Source organism: Pleurodeles waltl, chromosome 9 (genome assembly GCF_031143425.1).
Source record: "Pleurodeles waltl isolate 20211129_DDA chromosome 9, aPleWal1.hap1.20221129, whole genome shotgun sequence".
NCBI lineage: Eukaryota > Metazoa > Chordata > Amphibia > Caudata > Salamandridae > Pleurodeles > Pleurodeles waltl.
Genome location: NC_090448.1, coordinates 1082557761 through 1082573631, shown reverse-complemented (window position 1 = coordinate 1082573631; position 15871 = coordinate 1082557761). Strand labels below are relative to the sequence as shown.

The 15871-nt window shown below is 44.6% G+C and overlaps 1 protein-coding gene across 1 annotated transcript in view; it reads right to left on the bottom strand.

Moving 5' to 3' along the window:
* The window catches only part of HEATR4 (HEAT repeat containing 4), a 252284-nt gene that overhangs the window by 56206 nt on the left and 180207 nt on the right, over positions 1–15871 (bottom strand). The window contains exons 10-11 of the mRNA XM_069208752.1: positions 11093–11211; positions 122–302 (exon numbers count right to left, since the gene is read on the bottom strand). Coding sequence (XP_069064853.1) covers positions 122–302; positions 11093–11211 — 300 coding nt within the window. The remainder of the gene's footprint in view (positions 1–121; positions 303–11092; positions 11212–15871) is intronic.

Genomic DNA, 15871 nt, shown 5'->3' with positions numbered 1-15871 from the left:
CCAGTACAATCCAAGAGAGGGATAGGTCAATAGTATTCTTCCATCATAGCTCCCAACATCAAGAGGGTAAGGTACTGCTGAAATGGTTTCTCTATTTTGTGTTTTTTCCGACGTCACTTACCATCTCATCCTTGATCTGGAGTGTTCCAGCCGCATGACATGCTTCTCGCCTCACAGCAACAAAGTCATCAGCGAAGCACTGGAGGAAACCAGGCAACAGTTTTGCCGTCATTAGCTTCAGCCAGCCAATCAGACAGAGGGCTTCCACCCTGGTCCGGGAGTCACCTTTCTCCAGCTTCTCCCTGGATGGTACAAATGGACTGTTATTGTAAAAGATCAGCAGGACTTAACAGGGGTGTGAACTTCCATTCTTATTTATAACAACATTTTTATAGTGTGAATTGCAGTGGCTAATCTTACATGATAAGTGCCTATTCATTTAGAGACAGAGGTGGAACACAAATATATTAAGGTGCAAAGCAACAACAACATATTTGCTGAAACATAAGCATACCATGCCCAAAAGCCAATCGTTGATGATGTAGTTGGGTCTTGGAGCCAGTATCTGGGGCCCTGTGGAAGAAGGTTTAGAGCCCTAGACAGGGAGGTACTTTACAGAGCACTGGGGAGGGAGGTAAGGAGCCCTGGGGAGGGAGGTATGGAGCAGCAGGGAGCCAGGTAAGGACCACTGGGAAGAAAGTTATGGAGTAGTGGAGAGGGAGGTAAGGATCCCTTTCATAGGAGGGTACTCTACAGAGGACTGGGAAGGGAGCTAATGATCTCTGGAGAGGGAGGTATAGCGCAGTGGCAAGGGACGTAAGGAGCCCTGTGGAGGGAGGTATGGGCCAGCGGGGAGAGAGGTAAGGAGCACTGGGGATGGAGGTATGGAGCAGCAGGGAGAGAGGTAAGGAGCACTGGGGAGGGAGGTATGGAGCAGCGGAGAAGGCGGTAAGGAGCCCTGGGGATGAAGGTACAGGTGAGTGACACCCCTGGGAGGGCTGAGATTTCCTCTATTCGGAAGATTCAAGAGTGTGAGTTATGACATACAAAAAATGCAGAAACATTCTTTAAGTATATGTTCATATCCTGCGTAAACAGTGACTGCACATACAAGAAAGGAGTTAAAATAAACAAATTATAGCCACAATTCCATTCATTGGTAACAGGAATTAGGAGGAATATAGCAAGATGAAGTAAATACATTTTTATTTTAAATTGACCTTTAAAAGGGAGTGCAGTGATGTGCGTGTAGCTGACAGAGCAGACAAGCATGCAGACTTCACAGAAAACCTGGTGGGTGTGCACAGTCCCTTGCTCATGTGTTCAGGGACAACATACTTTAGGATTATTATCAACATTAATGAAACTAATGGAATCTATTTCTACAGTAGTTTGAATGATTTATAGTAGTTAAATCAATCAAGACTTACAAGCTATTATTGCAAAAGCTTATTTGGATGCTGTACATCTCAGATTGAATGTTGCCAGACCACAAGGATGCTGATCCCTGAAGGCACTAAAACAGACATAGAGGGCATTCCGAAGCTCTTCTTGTATGGCTCAATGAACAAATTGATCCCACTATTTTCATTCAGATTTATTATGTATGTCAATTGGGGAATAGTGTGTACCTATAACACTTCATGTGCTTGATTACAGATCTAGAGCAGCGGTTCAGCTGAAGGAACGTTTGTAGGAAACTAGTATATTTTTGAGACTGTTCTCTTTAAGCTGGCATGATGGGTGAAGAAAATTGCCTAGCAATTTCAGCTGAACTAGTAAAAGAATTATCAGGCCTCACCCATTAGGAGAGGATAATGTTGAAAAAGAATTGTATAATATGGATGTATGGGCCACTTTGAATGAATTGAAACAACAAATACTGATCTTGACCCATCCTACTGAATAATAAGGCAAGCATTCTGTTAAATGATTTCCATTTCAGAAAGGGCTGGAGTTTCACAGCCTTTAAATGCACAAGGGACTGGTTGGTTTGGATGGGGCATTTTGTATGCTCTAATTCGAGGTCTACGATCTTGACGTCCATACAGAGAGGTTTCACCAGGGAATCAAGTAAAGCTCAGTCAACATTTGATTTACAGTGTAACCCATTTAGCCACACAATGAATACCCAAGTCGGAAATAAAGTTAACGGCTTTAATACAAATTAATACTCAGATTAATGTGAACAATTCTCAAGAATATACTGTAAAAATACATTATCACCATAAGGTATCCAAAATGCCTGAAAAAATTAAGCATGATTAGCATAAGGCAAACCAAACACTCGATAATCGCAATTCAGAATATCAACAAAATAATTTGGTGTTTTCAAAATAAGCGCTGGTCAAATCTTTCACACATTAGTGCAAATTAAAATCACCTAAGTAAATTAATTATGGGAAAGAGGGATTTCTCCTATCATACCTAAACCAATGCAAAAAAGGATTCTAACTAAAAATACATAAGAGCAGAAGGTAAAAAGCAAAAACAGGACAAAAAGAATTTGAAATATTGTCATCAGGAGCAAGATGAAGTAAACCAAAGAAGGCAAAAAGAAGGTAAAAAGAGAAGGTGTCAGCATTTCAGAAGCTCGGTCAAGAGTCTTCTTAGAGAATCAAGTGTAAGCCTAAGTCACGCTCAGCAAAGCATGAGAAAAATGAAGGGGAAATTCAGAGGTCTGTACCTCGCAAAGTCCAAGGGAATCTGCTCTACTATTAATTAGTGAAAGTGCTAGTTAATACTGCAAATTACGTTTGGAAACTCATCTTTGCATCATACGACTTCATGTTTGATCTACCTTCTCACGGTGGACCTTGCAACAATACTGTGCATTCCCAAGACACCCCTGGGAAGGATGCTGTCCTTTGTCTCCTGTATATATTTTTGCAAATTGTATGAATAGTGGCAGTCTTCACATTCTCAGTCTCTCCATGCACCTTCTCCATGGTTGTTGTCTCAGACTCTCTATAAGTAAGACAACAGCAAATCTATTCTCAAACTAACATTTCATGTGAAAAAACCTGCAAATAAATGATACATTAGCAGAAATGAAAAACAGTTTCTCATGTAAGGAAAATTCAAGCCTAGTAGAGTCAAGCTAACACAGTATTATAAGTGCACATTTAAATAAAAAGAAATCACTTAGGCTGAACAATGAGGAAAAATGGCCCGAAAGGGTTAAGGGAAAAAAGGTGTGAGTGCCTTTCAGGGGCAAGGCTGAGAGAGAAAGGTGTGGTAAGGGGAGGGGCTACAACAGGGGGAAAGTTCCCACCAGACTTGTGCAGACCTATACGAATGGGCAGTCTCTCGAACAAGTCAAGAAAATGGAGGAAGGATTCTAAGCAGCACTGAGGTGGAGTGCCGAGCACAACTGCCCAATGGCCAGGAGACGTGAGTCGGGGAGCGCGCCTAGTGGCAAGGAGAGACATCCAAAAAGGTACGCTCCAAGCAAACAGACAAGCGCTATAGAGTTGGTGTGGTGCATAAGGGTCAGAAATGTGCCCCAGTGTTGTTGCAGTTATACTTGTCAGATCAACTATGCGTGCAGCTGTAGCGGAGGTGGGAAAGCCAGAAAATTAATGGGCAGAGCTGAGATACAGTAGTGCTAGGGGTACAACTTGGTTCATAGAACCAAAATGCAAAATGAGCCAGCAAAAAAAAGAAAATAATTTGTATCGGTCTCTTCCTCTCTCAATAGCTTTCTTGTACTTGTAATACATATATCCCACTAATTCTCTCATCCTTTGTTTTGATGTGATCTTTCAGATTTCTGCTGAAGTACCTCCAAAGCACTTCATATGTTCATGTATCTGAGTGCACGTTTTTCATTTATAATTATTTGCTGCATTTAGTACCAATTGCATCTACACAACATATAGCATTTGCTTTATTGTGGTTTGATAGGACATGAGTTATTCAGATCAATGTATCAATGCAATTTATAATGTGTGATAAATATTAGGAAATGAGCAGCAGAATTATTATGTTAAGTCTCTCATTTTACATCATTCCTCACAAATGCGTGCATTTAAGCCTGGCATAGACAGGTATTAGACTGAGACAAATCTTCAGCTGTCTTTCTGGGATACGGGTTCATGCAAGCAGAGCTGCAAACCATCCCTAGTGTAGGCCATCAGCTTCTGCGAGCCAGTTTATCAGCTCGCTTGGGAACACTACAACTAAGACAGGAAGCCTCCTTCTTGAAGTACAGAACAACAGGCTTGTTGTTCAGTTAAGTCATGCAGGCTAGAGGCCACCTCAAGAAATTCAGATGGGCACTTCTGGTGTGAGAGCAACTTTCTACGGGCTAGAAGGGAGGGGCTGGTTAACAAAGACTGGTTCCTTCATTCAATGCAGTGAATTACTGACTAAGACATCCTCACAATGTTGCATTTCTATTTAATATTTTTCTTATTGATTGCTTTCGTTTCCACTATTCTGTCTGTTTTTATATTTGTATCCATACACATTAGCTGCACTAGATTAGAGCCTTATTATTAATAACGTTTGTATAATGTATAGTCTAAATGTCTTGTGTGTTCCCATCCAGGATGAATGGTGTTTGGAGCTCACTAACTAACTAATAATCCTGTGGTCTTGGAGGGCTGATCGTTGTCTGGAACGCACTATCCCTAGGCAATACATAGATGGGCAACGGGTTACCGTCCACTAGCTTCCCTGTCTAGAGTTGGTAAGATGCCTCTGAGTCTACACTAGGCCCGGGGAATCGGGGTCTAAAACTGTGTTATATTTTGCAATGGAACATATTTTCCTTCTGTTAGTCTTACTCTCTCTTTCACTCTCCGTCCTGCAGACTTGGTTAATAATCACTTTGCACCCAACAGCTAAATGCAGAGATTCATTTTGCTAAGCCAGTGAAATAGCTGAGCGGGTTTAATACCTGCTGCTCGTCTCGGTGTGCGTGGTCTGAAGCTCTTATGGCTCGCCAATTCATCCTTGTATGGCTATTAAAACAAGCATTGGCATAACCAGTAGTCTTACCAATGCGAGATCTATTGACTTTCTCAATGTTTGCTGTAGCCATGTTGTACAGCAGATGTGCAGCTATGCAGCATGGCTGAAAGTTGAAAATAAGCAGCTATGGCATGGCAGTGTCATAGCGCTTGTGTTTTTTCTTACAGTGGTTGAGGCATGAGCAATATCGACAACGTGAGGCTGGGGTGTAATGGGCAACAGGAAGGGGAATGACACTGCCAGCGCTGGCCACATCATAGCTCTTTTTTTCAATTTTAACCATGCTGCACAAAAGCGCAGCGGATGTACAACAAAGCTAAAACAATTATTGACAAAGCCAATAGATCCCACATTCAAGATGAAGCAATCAGGGCTTGGTTCACACTCCACACGAACAAAGGGAAAGTGTAGCCGGTACGCGTTGGCCAATTACAAGGCAGCAAATAAGAGTGACAATGAAGCCAATGAATGGTAAGAGTGGGCAGTCCCAAAGCCCCTTGTAAAAAACAATATCTCTTGCAAACGAGAGCGCATGCATTAGCGCATGTGCTGCCACAGGCAAAACCTAAAAAGTAGTCTTGTGTTAGTACACCCAAAAGATCTCCCTTCACCAATATGCCAAAAGTACTTGACTAGAACGAAAGTATCACTGTGGGAGCCATTCTGCTTGTAGGACAATGCATTGGAAATAAGTTAAATACTTGAAACAGAACCACATCTTCCAATGCGTACAACTTTATTAGAGCAAGTGCAATTTATGCCGACTTTGCAGTTAGTTACAGAATGTGGGGCAACCCAGATTTTGACCGTACCAGTGCAATAACATACTGGAGTTGTCTGCCATACACATTGCACTCAGGGATCACATATGTCACGAAGATGTGCTCCCAAATTAAGTACCTCTGCACAATATGGTAAATCTGGCAGACTGGTGGGACAAAAGGCGCAGTGTCAGCTAGGCAAGTTGAGGCTTGGGTGGAATAAGAGGCGCAGCCCTCTTGCAAAGCTCACACAGCATTCCTGCTGACTATTCTTTAGAAGTTAACTGTGTGTGTTATAATTCTACAATCATGGTACCGCTATAAGTGTATTAACACACAGTGAGGGATTTCCACCTAGTTGCCTTCTCCCAAACAATACTGTTACACACAATGTAGCAGCTAGGCATAAAGACAGACGGAGGGCAAACAAACGGAAGCAACCAATTCTGTCACCATTTAGTCATCCAAAAGAAATGGAGGAAACACCTCTCTCACTGATAGTGGCATGCTTTATCATCGGTGCCTAGCCACACCCTGGTAGGATGATACCACTATGGTGGACTCAACCAAATCCTTGGGAGTTCCTTGATAAAATATCAGCTAGATAGAAGCAGGGATCCATAAAATAACTGTTAAAAATACCTCCTGGTATACCCACAGGAGTTACCTTATATTAGAGGGTTCCCGGAGTATAAATAAAAACAAATAAATTCAGGTTTTTTGAAGGAATTCATGTTCCGAGAAACCTTCAATTAAGCCAACATGTTTCAGCCCATGGTAAAAGCCCATCCAGGTCTGGGGCCTTTATCAGGGCTGTCAAACTGTCCATGCCAGTCTGCGCATGTAGTTCATGCTTACAAGTGAGGCCTATTGCTCTCACCTGACCAAGGAGCAACTTCATGTTCCGAAGTACCCTATTGTTGGGGATATCATGCACATCATGCAGAGTGTCGTCGTGTAGTCACACATTTGTCAAGGATCTGACACCGCTAATCAACCTACATGGACCACTGCAGACTGCCGAAGAACCATTGCCACTCATCTACTTTGCATGCAAGCATGGGAAAAAGCAAAAAAGTCCAAAACAGCTTCTGATGCTTCAAGATACATGCATGGAGTGCCATCTTGGAATAATTTTTCTTATGTGAAAATCTGTTCCAACATGCTCTATAGTGCATCACAATGCATATGCACGCATGTGTATGTCTAGGTGGCCATTTTGATTTCACAATAGCAGTCTGTGCATCTGCATGCTTACTGATGCAAGGGCAGCCAATTTGGCATTTAAAAAAAAAAAAAAACTTTAAGTTACTGTTCTGAGTTAGCCAATGGCCAATGGGCTTTTTGTTGAAATAAAAAAAAAATGTGTGGATGCACTGCTGCAGAAAGAGAAAAGATTGTGTAGCCCAGCAGCAGAATACAGCTGTTAGGCCCTCCCTATATAAACTGAAGTGTAAACTAAATACATTAAAAAAGTGTGGTCATGTAAATGATAAAACATTCATTTCAGGAAAATTATAATATAATATTATAAAATATATATATATATAAAATTATAAATTATAATTATAATTGTCATAAAACTAGCATGTTTAATTCTTGGACAGGCATGTCCCAAGAAATACTGTAGCACATATGTTAGCAAACCTTAAAGAAAAATCTGACTTTCCTTTACTTTAGGTCTCAGGTCTCCATCATTTCAGCCTCCTCAACGTGGCTGTCATTTTAAAACCTGAGCGGAAGTTCTCACCCTCTCAGAGACCCTTTCCATTTAGAAATTAACTTGTGGGGTCTCTCTCTACCCTCCATTCAGGAGAATAAGAAAACGTCCTTTATTAGGCATAATCAAGTGTGCATCGCTATATTCTTGGGCCAGGAGCTAGTGAAGGCTAAACTGAACCCTTTGTTCACCGAAGGAATGCCAAAGACAAGCCCAAGTGCATCCGTACGTGCCTGGATTGCACCCAGCACCCAGACCCTTGGCCGTCTCTCCAATCCGCCAATACTCCACCACAGAGGGCCTGGCTGCTACTTGACCTCCCCACGATAAACCAAAATCACCTGCCTCCACTGCCACTTCTCCTGCAACATAGAACTAATGATTCGCCTCAGATCCCGCACCGCTTCAGCTCAGAAGACCTCCAACCACCCTAAACCACTCCTCTGCGTCCTACTTAGTGCCCATTCCAGCAACAAACAGGCCACGAGAATCTGGGACACCATCATCTCCCTCTCCCCTGACATTTCCCTCATCAAACATGGCTTAACCCCGCCTCAAACCCAGACATCGCCACAGCAACGCCCGACAACTATAAGATGATCTACCAAGACCGCACCCACAAACATGGTGGGGCACCGCCATCATCTTCAAGCAAACCATCCGTTGCACCATCAACGACAACGACCACACACCTCTCATGGAACACCTCAACTTCCAACTGCTGACCGACACCAAGACCACGATAAGAGGCACCCTGGTTTACAGACCCCTGGGACCCTCACCAGCTTTTTGCAACACTATCTCCAACCTCGTTGTCCTCCTAGACATCGACTTCCACCACTACGTATTACTTGATGATCTCAATTTCCACATCAACAACCCCAATGATGCCAGCTCCATCACCCTCCTGGAGAACCTGAACAACATTGGCCTGACCCAACTGGTCATCAAACCCTCGCATGATGTTGGACACTCACTCGAACCCATATTCACCTCCAGCAACAGAATCAATTTCAGCCACATCACAGAACTCACTTAGACCGACCACGCAGTCGTGCACTTCACCATCTCAGATGCTCAACATATAGCCACCAAAGCACCACAGGCTCTCCCATCTTACCTAGGGCAAGATAACTGAGACATAGCTGACTCATGCCCTTAGCACCACCCAGTCTGAAGCTTCATCAGACCTCAGGCAGGACATTCAGAACTTTTCCACATGGATCTCCAAATGCACCGACAGAATCGTCCAGCTGAACCCAGCAAAAACATACAAAAGCCAGCTGGCACACCCTGGAGCTCAGAACCACCAAGTGCAACTGCTACTGACTTGAGAAACAATGACACGCCAAAAGAAACCCCACGACATAGCAGCCCACAAAACAGCCCTCAGCAACTACCACTGGCTCATCATGAAGCCAAGAGAGCAGCCATCACAGCCTGTATCAAGACGGCAGACAACCACAAGTAGGAGGTCTTCAAAATAGTCAAGGAATTCTCCAACCCGACAGCCACAGAAAACACCATCCACCCCTCCCAAGAGCTCTGAGACTCCCTCTCGGACCATTTCCATGACAATATTGCCACCATCTACAACAATTTTGACCCTCAACCCACCTCTCTCAGCCTCAACAACCCCAACCAACCAGCACACACCAGACGAATAATCACCGCCTGGTCTCCGCTCACCACTCAGACCACCACATCCATCATGTCCTCCATCCACTCTGGGGCACTTACCAACCCCTGCCCTTACAGCCTTTTCAACCTTAGATCCAACCAAATCAGAACTAAACTTACCAGCATCAATAACACCTCTATCTCCACAGAAGCTTTCCCAGACAGTTGGAAACAAGCGGAGGTCAGAAACCTCCTAAAGAAACCCTCCACCAACCCCAGTGATCTAAAAAATTATCATCCGATGTCCCTGCTCTCATACCCGTCCAAAGTACTCGAAAAAGCAATCAACCAACAGCTCACCTAAGACCTCAAACAAAACCACCTATTTGATGCCTCACAATCTGGATTCCCTGACAACGACAGCACTGAGACGGTGCTGATCCCTGCCACAGACGACATCAGAACTCTCCTTGACTGCAGAGAAACTGTGGCCCTGATCCTCCTCAATCTCTCTGCTGCATTCAACACTGTCTCACCCGACCCTCATTAGTAGACTATACAACATCGGCATTCAGCAAAACGCCCTCAAATGGATCACCTACTTCATCACAGAATGCACACAGAGCATCTGGCTGCCTCCCTTCACCTTCGAACCACAGAACATCATATACAGCGTATCCCAAGGTTAATCCCTCAGCCCCACCCTGTCCAACGTCTAAATTACCCCCTCACAGACGTCATCAGATGCGACAGAGTCAACATAATCTCTTACACAGTTGACACTCAACTAATCCTCTTGCTCCCCAAAGACCTCTCCAACGCCAAAACCAAGTTCTGGGATGCCATGACCAACATAGCCAACTGGATGAGAGGCAACTGCCTCAAACTCAACTCTGGCAAGACAGAAGTACTGATCTTTGGGAAGAACACCTCCGTCTGAAACCACAGCTGATGTCTCACAGAAATGGGTGCCACACTGACACCATCTGACCAGTGCTTAATTTGTGCTTGTTGTTTCCAGTGCTGAGCACCAGCACTTATTTTTGAGGGCCAGGGCTTATACTTCTGCCTCAAGCATTTGCTACAAGCAAAAGACACATATGGGGAAAACGGATGAAGGGAAAAACGAAAAAGCGTCAAAAAGGGAGAAAGTAGAAAGCTACAAGAGTGAGCTGAAAAGGCAGGGAGTGGCTGTAAATGGATTGAAGAGGCCCGAGATGGCTTCAGGATTACGCTGCCTCAGTATTCGTGTTTGCACATTTAAATGCAGAAGCTGCGTGTTTAAGAGGTGGCATTTGGGCACCGGCACCTTTTTATTTACAAATTAGGCACTCTATCTGACCATGCACACATTCTAGGCATCCTCTATGACAATGAAGTGGCCATGAAAAGACAAATCAAGGCAGTCGCCTCCTCCTGCTTTCACATCCTTCACATGCTCCACAGAATCTTCAGGTGGCTCACAGTCAACACCAGAAAATCATTACCCAGGCCCTCGTCACCAGCTGCCTCGACTACTGCAGCACTATCTACACCGGCATCTCCACCCAGCTCTTTAGAAGACTCCAGACCATACCTAAAGCTGCAGCCAGACTCATCTTGGACCTCCCCAAGCGAGTCCATATCACCCCACCTCAGAAACCTCCACTAGCTCCCCATCCAAAAGAGATGCCAGCTCAAGATCCTCACACACACCTACAAAGATCTACACGATCAAGGACCCTCCTACATCAACAAGCAACTGAACTTCCATCTACCCGCAAAAAATCTTCCCTCCTACTTGCCCACACCCCCTGCACCCATTGCAGCCCCAATGGGGCTGCTCCTTCTCCTACGTCACTGCCAAAGCCTTGAAGGACCTACCCATCCACATCCGAACTGCACCTTCCCTGTGGACATCAGAAAGAAACTGAAGACCTGGCTGTTAGACATAGAAACAGCTCATTAGCACCTGGGGGCTCCTGGGGGTGACAGTGCTGCGCTTGATAAATGATTGATTGCAAGCACTCCTCACCTCAGTTGATTATGGACCACAATTCCCAGTCCAAGGCGACCGAGTGCCTGGGCGGCGGCTTGACGCACCGCTGCGCTCCAGTCATTCCAGAGAAGGTGAACAAGCTTGTTTTTCACGTCCTGCAAGAGAGGTAAAACACACAATTACACTTGGCAGCCATCACACATTTCAGAGTGCTACAACACGTGGTTTCTGTACTTCCTTTAAAAAATACCCCGAGTAAACTTTCACCTGTTTCAACCAAAAACATAAAATGATCAAATAGAGTTCTATTACATAGATCCACAAATAAAATTCAGGTTTTTCTGATTTTCATGGAATCAAGTGGGCATTTGCATAAAAGCCTCCAAATTTGACAGGCTTATGTATGCACTTAGACAGAGCCACATTGAGAAATGTACAAATGTTTACATTTGCACCCCTGTACTTGAGTAGCTTTTTGCACCAGTGATTGCCCCAGAGCACTGCAGCCCTTACTCACTAAGGGTTGCCCTGCCACTACATATCCGTACAAACAGACAACTAGAGGTCGGTGCAAGTGAAAACATGCAACACATAATCAGGGTCTGACTGGGACAGAAATTCGACCCAGGCACCAAGATTAAAATGAACCCCAGTAGTGAATTACATTTCTAAAATGTGTCCCGGTTTACAAATTGGGGCAGTTTTAACCTTACAAAGACACGCTGTATAAGTGTTTTGCAAGGTATGGATGACTGCATGGATCTGAACTTGCTAAAGACAGCGTGTGTTTTAATATTAAAGAAATCACAGTAAATACTGGTGTTCAGCAGACCATCAAACAGGCCCATAAACAGCCAAAAAACTGGTCCACACACTGACCTGTCAGACCAGCCCTTCAAGCACTGCCTGATTGCCCTATGGGCCAGCCCGATCTTGTCCATAATCGTGACCCCTGTATGATTTGGGTGATGGCTTCTGAAAAATATTTCTAGCTCCTTCTTTATAGGGGACAAACGGATTGTGCTCTGGTGGAAACTTTTGTAGCTGGACATGGTAAGGGTTTTCCTCAGAATTTCTACTCCACACAACAAGCAACAGACCTGCCAACTCACACGGTGCCACCGTGTGTCACACAATTTCGGTTCTCTTCATACGGTCACCCATTGAGGAGCAGAAACCACACAGTGGCAGGAAAGGGGAACTAGATACTACTAAAAGTGTGGATTTCCAGGTACTCTTTGGAGGCAGTAAGCAGCCAATGTCCATTAAGAGGTGTGAAAACACCCCAGAACATCGGCAGCTGCCCCAGCAACCTTTGTCTTCTTGGAAGGGGAAGAAGGTTGATGGGGGTAGGGCACTGGGGCACACGGGCCTCAAAGGTTGTTATCAACAAAAAGCCCCACTCCCCAAGGCCACGCCACCTTTTCACTTCACACAGCGAACTGTATTTTCAGGTTGGCAGGTCTGAATCAAGACATGCCTGGCTAATCCATCTTCACTACAGAGACTGCTGTGCACACACCCAGCTAATGCATATTAATTACAGAGACAGCCGTGTAGTGGTGCTTTCCGCAGCTGGCCCTATCTATGAACACAGGGCTTGCACACTGTGCACTCACTGGGAGGTCTGTAGAAACCCCCCCTGGAAAAGTCAAACATGTGACCCAAACAAGCTCTTTTCATTAAGATTCACAAGTTGGCTCTTTTGTCTTTCGATTTACACCCCATTATCGCATCTCTTCCATAGCATTCACTCCAACACCACACACACCACAGACCTTGGAGGGCCCTGACACCACCTACCAAGCAAATACACCACATCCTCTGGGATAGGAGGTATAACAAGAGGCTGAAAATGCTACATTGCTACTCTCTTCCTGAGCCTCAGCTGACAACTGTGAGAATATGGTGATAAAGTTGGAATTTCAAAAAATGACAGTTATTAACATTAATAAAATAATCAGCCACAGATCACTGGATCGGTAAACCGAATCTACACATCTCCTGAGTACTGAGGAGATTAGACGCTTGCAAACAAGGTACCATCTACTCATAGGAACGTCTTATTCACAGAAATACTCATTACAAATATGCTGAGAGTGAATCTCTTCATCATTCCTGTACACAGTCAGAATTGGGTACTGGGCCTCTTCTAAGGTGTCCACAGGCTTGTTTCTGGAGTGCCCTTTTTAGGGTTGAGCCTGCGTTGCATGTGCTTGCGCATGCGTTTTGTTTGCGAGATGCTTTAGGACTTATAAAAGGGCTCGGAGCCCCATCCATGTCACGTCAGTGTCTTTCATTGGTTCCTGTGCTTGCCTGTTAAAATCTGCTTGCTTTCATTAGTGGAAGGCATGCATACATCATGCCTTTTCCAGTGGTTAGCCCTCCTCAAGCGCAGCGCCCAAGTACTGAAAACATGCGAGGCTCGCAGTTTCCCGTCCGGTTTGTGGACTACTTTTTATCTTTGTTCGCAGCGAGATCTCGCTTGACAGAAGTCGAGCGCTTTCCATGACATCGACCCTGTTACATAGTTAATTGTACTTTTGCCGGTTACGTAGATAATTGCACTTTTTCCAATAGGTTTCACTACGAGTGAACTGTAGCAGCGCGATCGCGCTCTTTTTCCCATTTAATGTGGCAAGAAAAGTCCGGTTGGGCGTTTACAACTGCTAATAGCTCTAACTCAGAGAAATGCGAGACCCGTTGCATTGCAAATGCTTGTTCTCATTGCACTGATTCAACCCCTTCTGCTTAGATTGTACCATTCAAGGACAGTTCAGCAGCACAGTGCGTGTCATTAACCTGCAGTGAGCGTTTATTCTAAAGGGTGTGGGTGGGGAGCTCGCAACTATAGCCAGGATCGAGTTGTATTTGATGTCACTGGGAATCTAGATATGAAATCATCCCCTTGATGCACAGCTGCCCATCTACGATGTTATGTGTACATGGTTTTATCAATACACTTACCATTGTGCTTAGTAAAAAAAAAAAAAAAAAAAGATTATGATGATGTATGTAAATGAAGCAGGATACACATTTAAATTGTCCTAGCATGCTGTCAGTTTATTTTCACCATTTGGTACTAACGTTTTTTTCCGACAATTATTTTGATTTTGTCTGTTTTTTTCATTTGACATACCTTGTCATTATTTTAAGAGCATCAGAATACTGTATATGTTTGCTCTTCATTTCAGGTTTTATGTGAAAAAATACATATTCCTATAAGGGGCTTTTGTTGTGGGTGTGGCCAGGTCCCCTTTGCTGTTAGGACGCAGAGCCCAGGTAGAGTGCTTGACTGACAAACTATTGTGATATTACACCAGCTACAGACCGATTAGGTGTTTCACTGCTGCAAGGGAATTTTGAAAAGTGAATGACGGGGTTTTGAAAAGTGTTGTAAATAAGGAGTGTTTGTGGGACCAACACATAACATTGTAGCTGGTTATCAGTGAATAACTGATATTTTCATTTAGGGGTTCCGAATGACTTCGAATAGACAATGAGAGAGAGGCCAAACACATCCCTGTTACTCCCTATTACTCAGCTACAGTTGTATGTTATGTGTGGCACACTCCACCATGTGACCTTGCTTTCACCAGAGGATGATTCATGGGGAGCCAGGCACCACATGTACCCACTTGCCACAGGTCACACCTGGTGTGCTACCTCCCTCCCAACCTCTGATCAGCCCTCCATCTCAAAAGAGAATACCCGGCCTCCTGCCCCCGTTCCATATCACCCTCCGTACCCAAATATTAAAAAAAAACATACATGGTGCCCTGCCACCCACCATCGCCACCCCCTGCATATATCATCCCGTCCGCACTGACTTTTATAAGAAAATGGTATCAGCCCACCCACCTTCTGTGGCTTCCCTCTCCCCTCGAAGCTGGCACTCTGCTCTCAAGTGGAGCTGAGAGCCAGTGGCACACTGCCAGCTTTGCTGGGTTTCCTGTATGTGGCAGCATCAGTGGGAAAAAACAATTGTTTCCCACTGTTGCGAAGTCATAGCAGTGAGGCTGGTACTTGCGCTGCTGTTTCGCTGGGATAGTGATACATACCATCATAAACAGTGGCTGTGTTTTCAGAATGCGATCCAGTTCTATGGGCCAGATGTGTCATTTTCAGAAATAGCGATTACCTAATTGCGATTCTCTGCAAATCACAATTAGGTAGTTGCTATTCCTAATGTATGAAACTCATAGAGTTTCATTCAGCGTTTCCTAATTGGTCACAAATCGACCTACCTCATTAGGGGCCAGATGTAGCAAGTTCCGGGTTTGCGACTAGCAAATTGCGAGTCGTAAACCCGAATGCAGGATGGTGTCCCAGACACAATCTGCGAGTCGCAGAGGCCCACCTCATTAAGATTAATGAGGTGGGTCACAATTTGCGACCCCCTTGCAAGTCGCAGCACTCACAGGGATGGTGGCCTGCTGGAGACAGTAGAACCATCATGTCTGCGACTGATTTTCAATAAAGCAGTTTTTTTTTTTGTAATGCAGCCCGTTTTCCTTAAAGGAAAACGAGTTGCATTAGAAACTAAAAAATGAAAAGTTTCAGTTTCATTTTTTCAGGGCCATTCACAAAGGGGAAGGGGTCCCCTGAGGACCCCTTCCCTTTTGCGAATGGCTTACCACCAGTGTGACACTGGTGGGAACTGCGAATTGCTTTGCGACCGCATTCGCGGTCACAAAGCAATTCTGCATCGCGATTCGACTCGCAGAATGGGAATGGGCATTGCGATGTGGCTTTTGCGCCTCGCAAACATCGATTTTCGCTGTTTGCGAGGCGCAAAAGCCTTCCTACATCTGG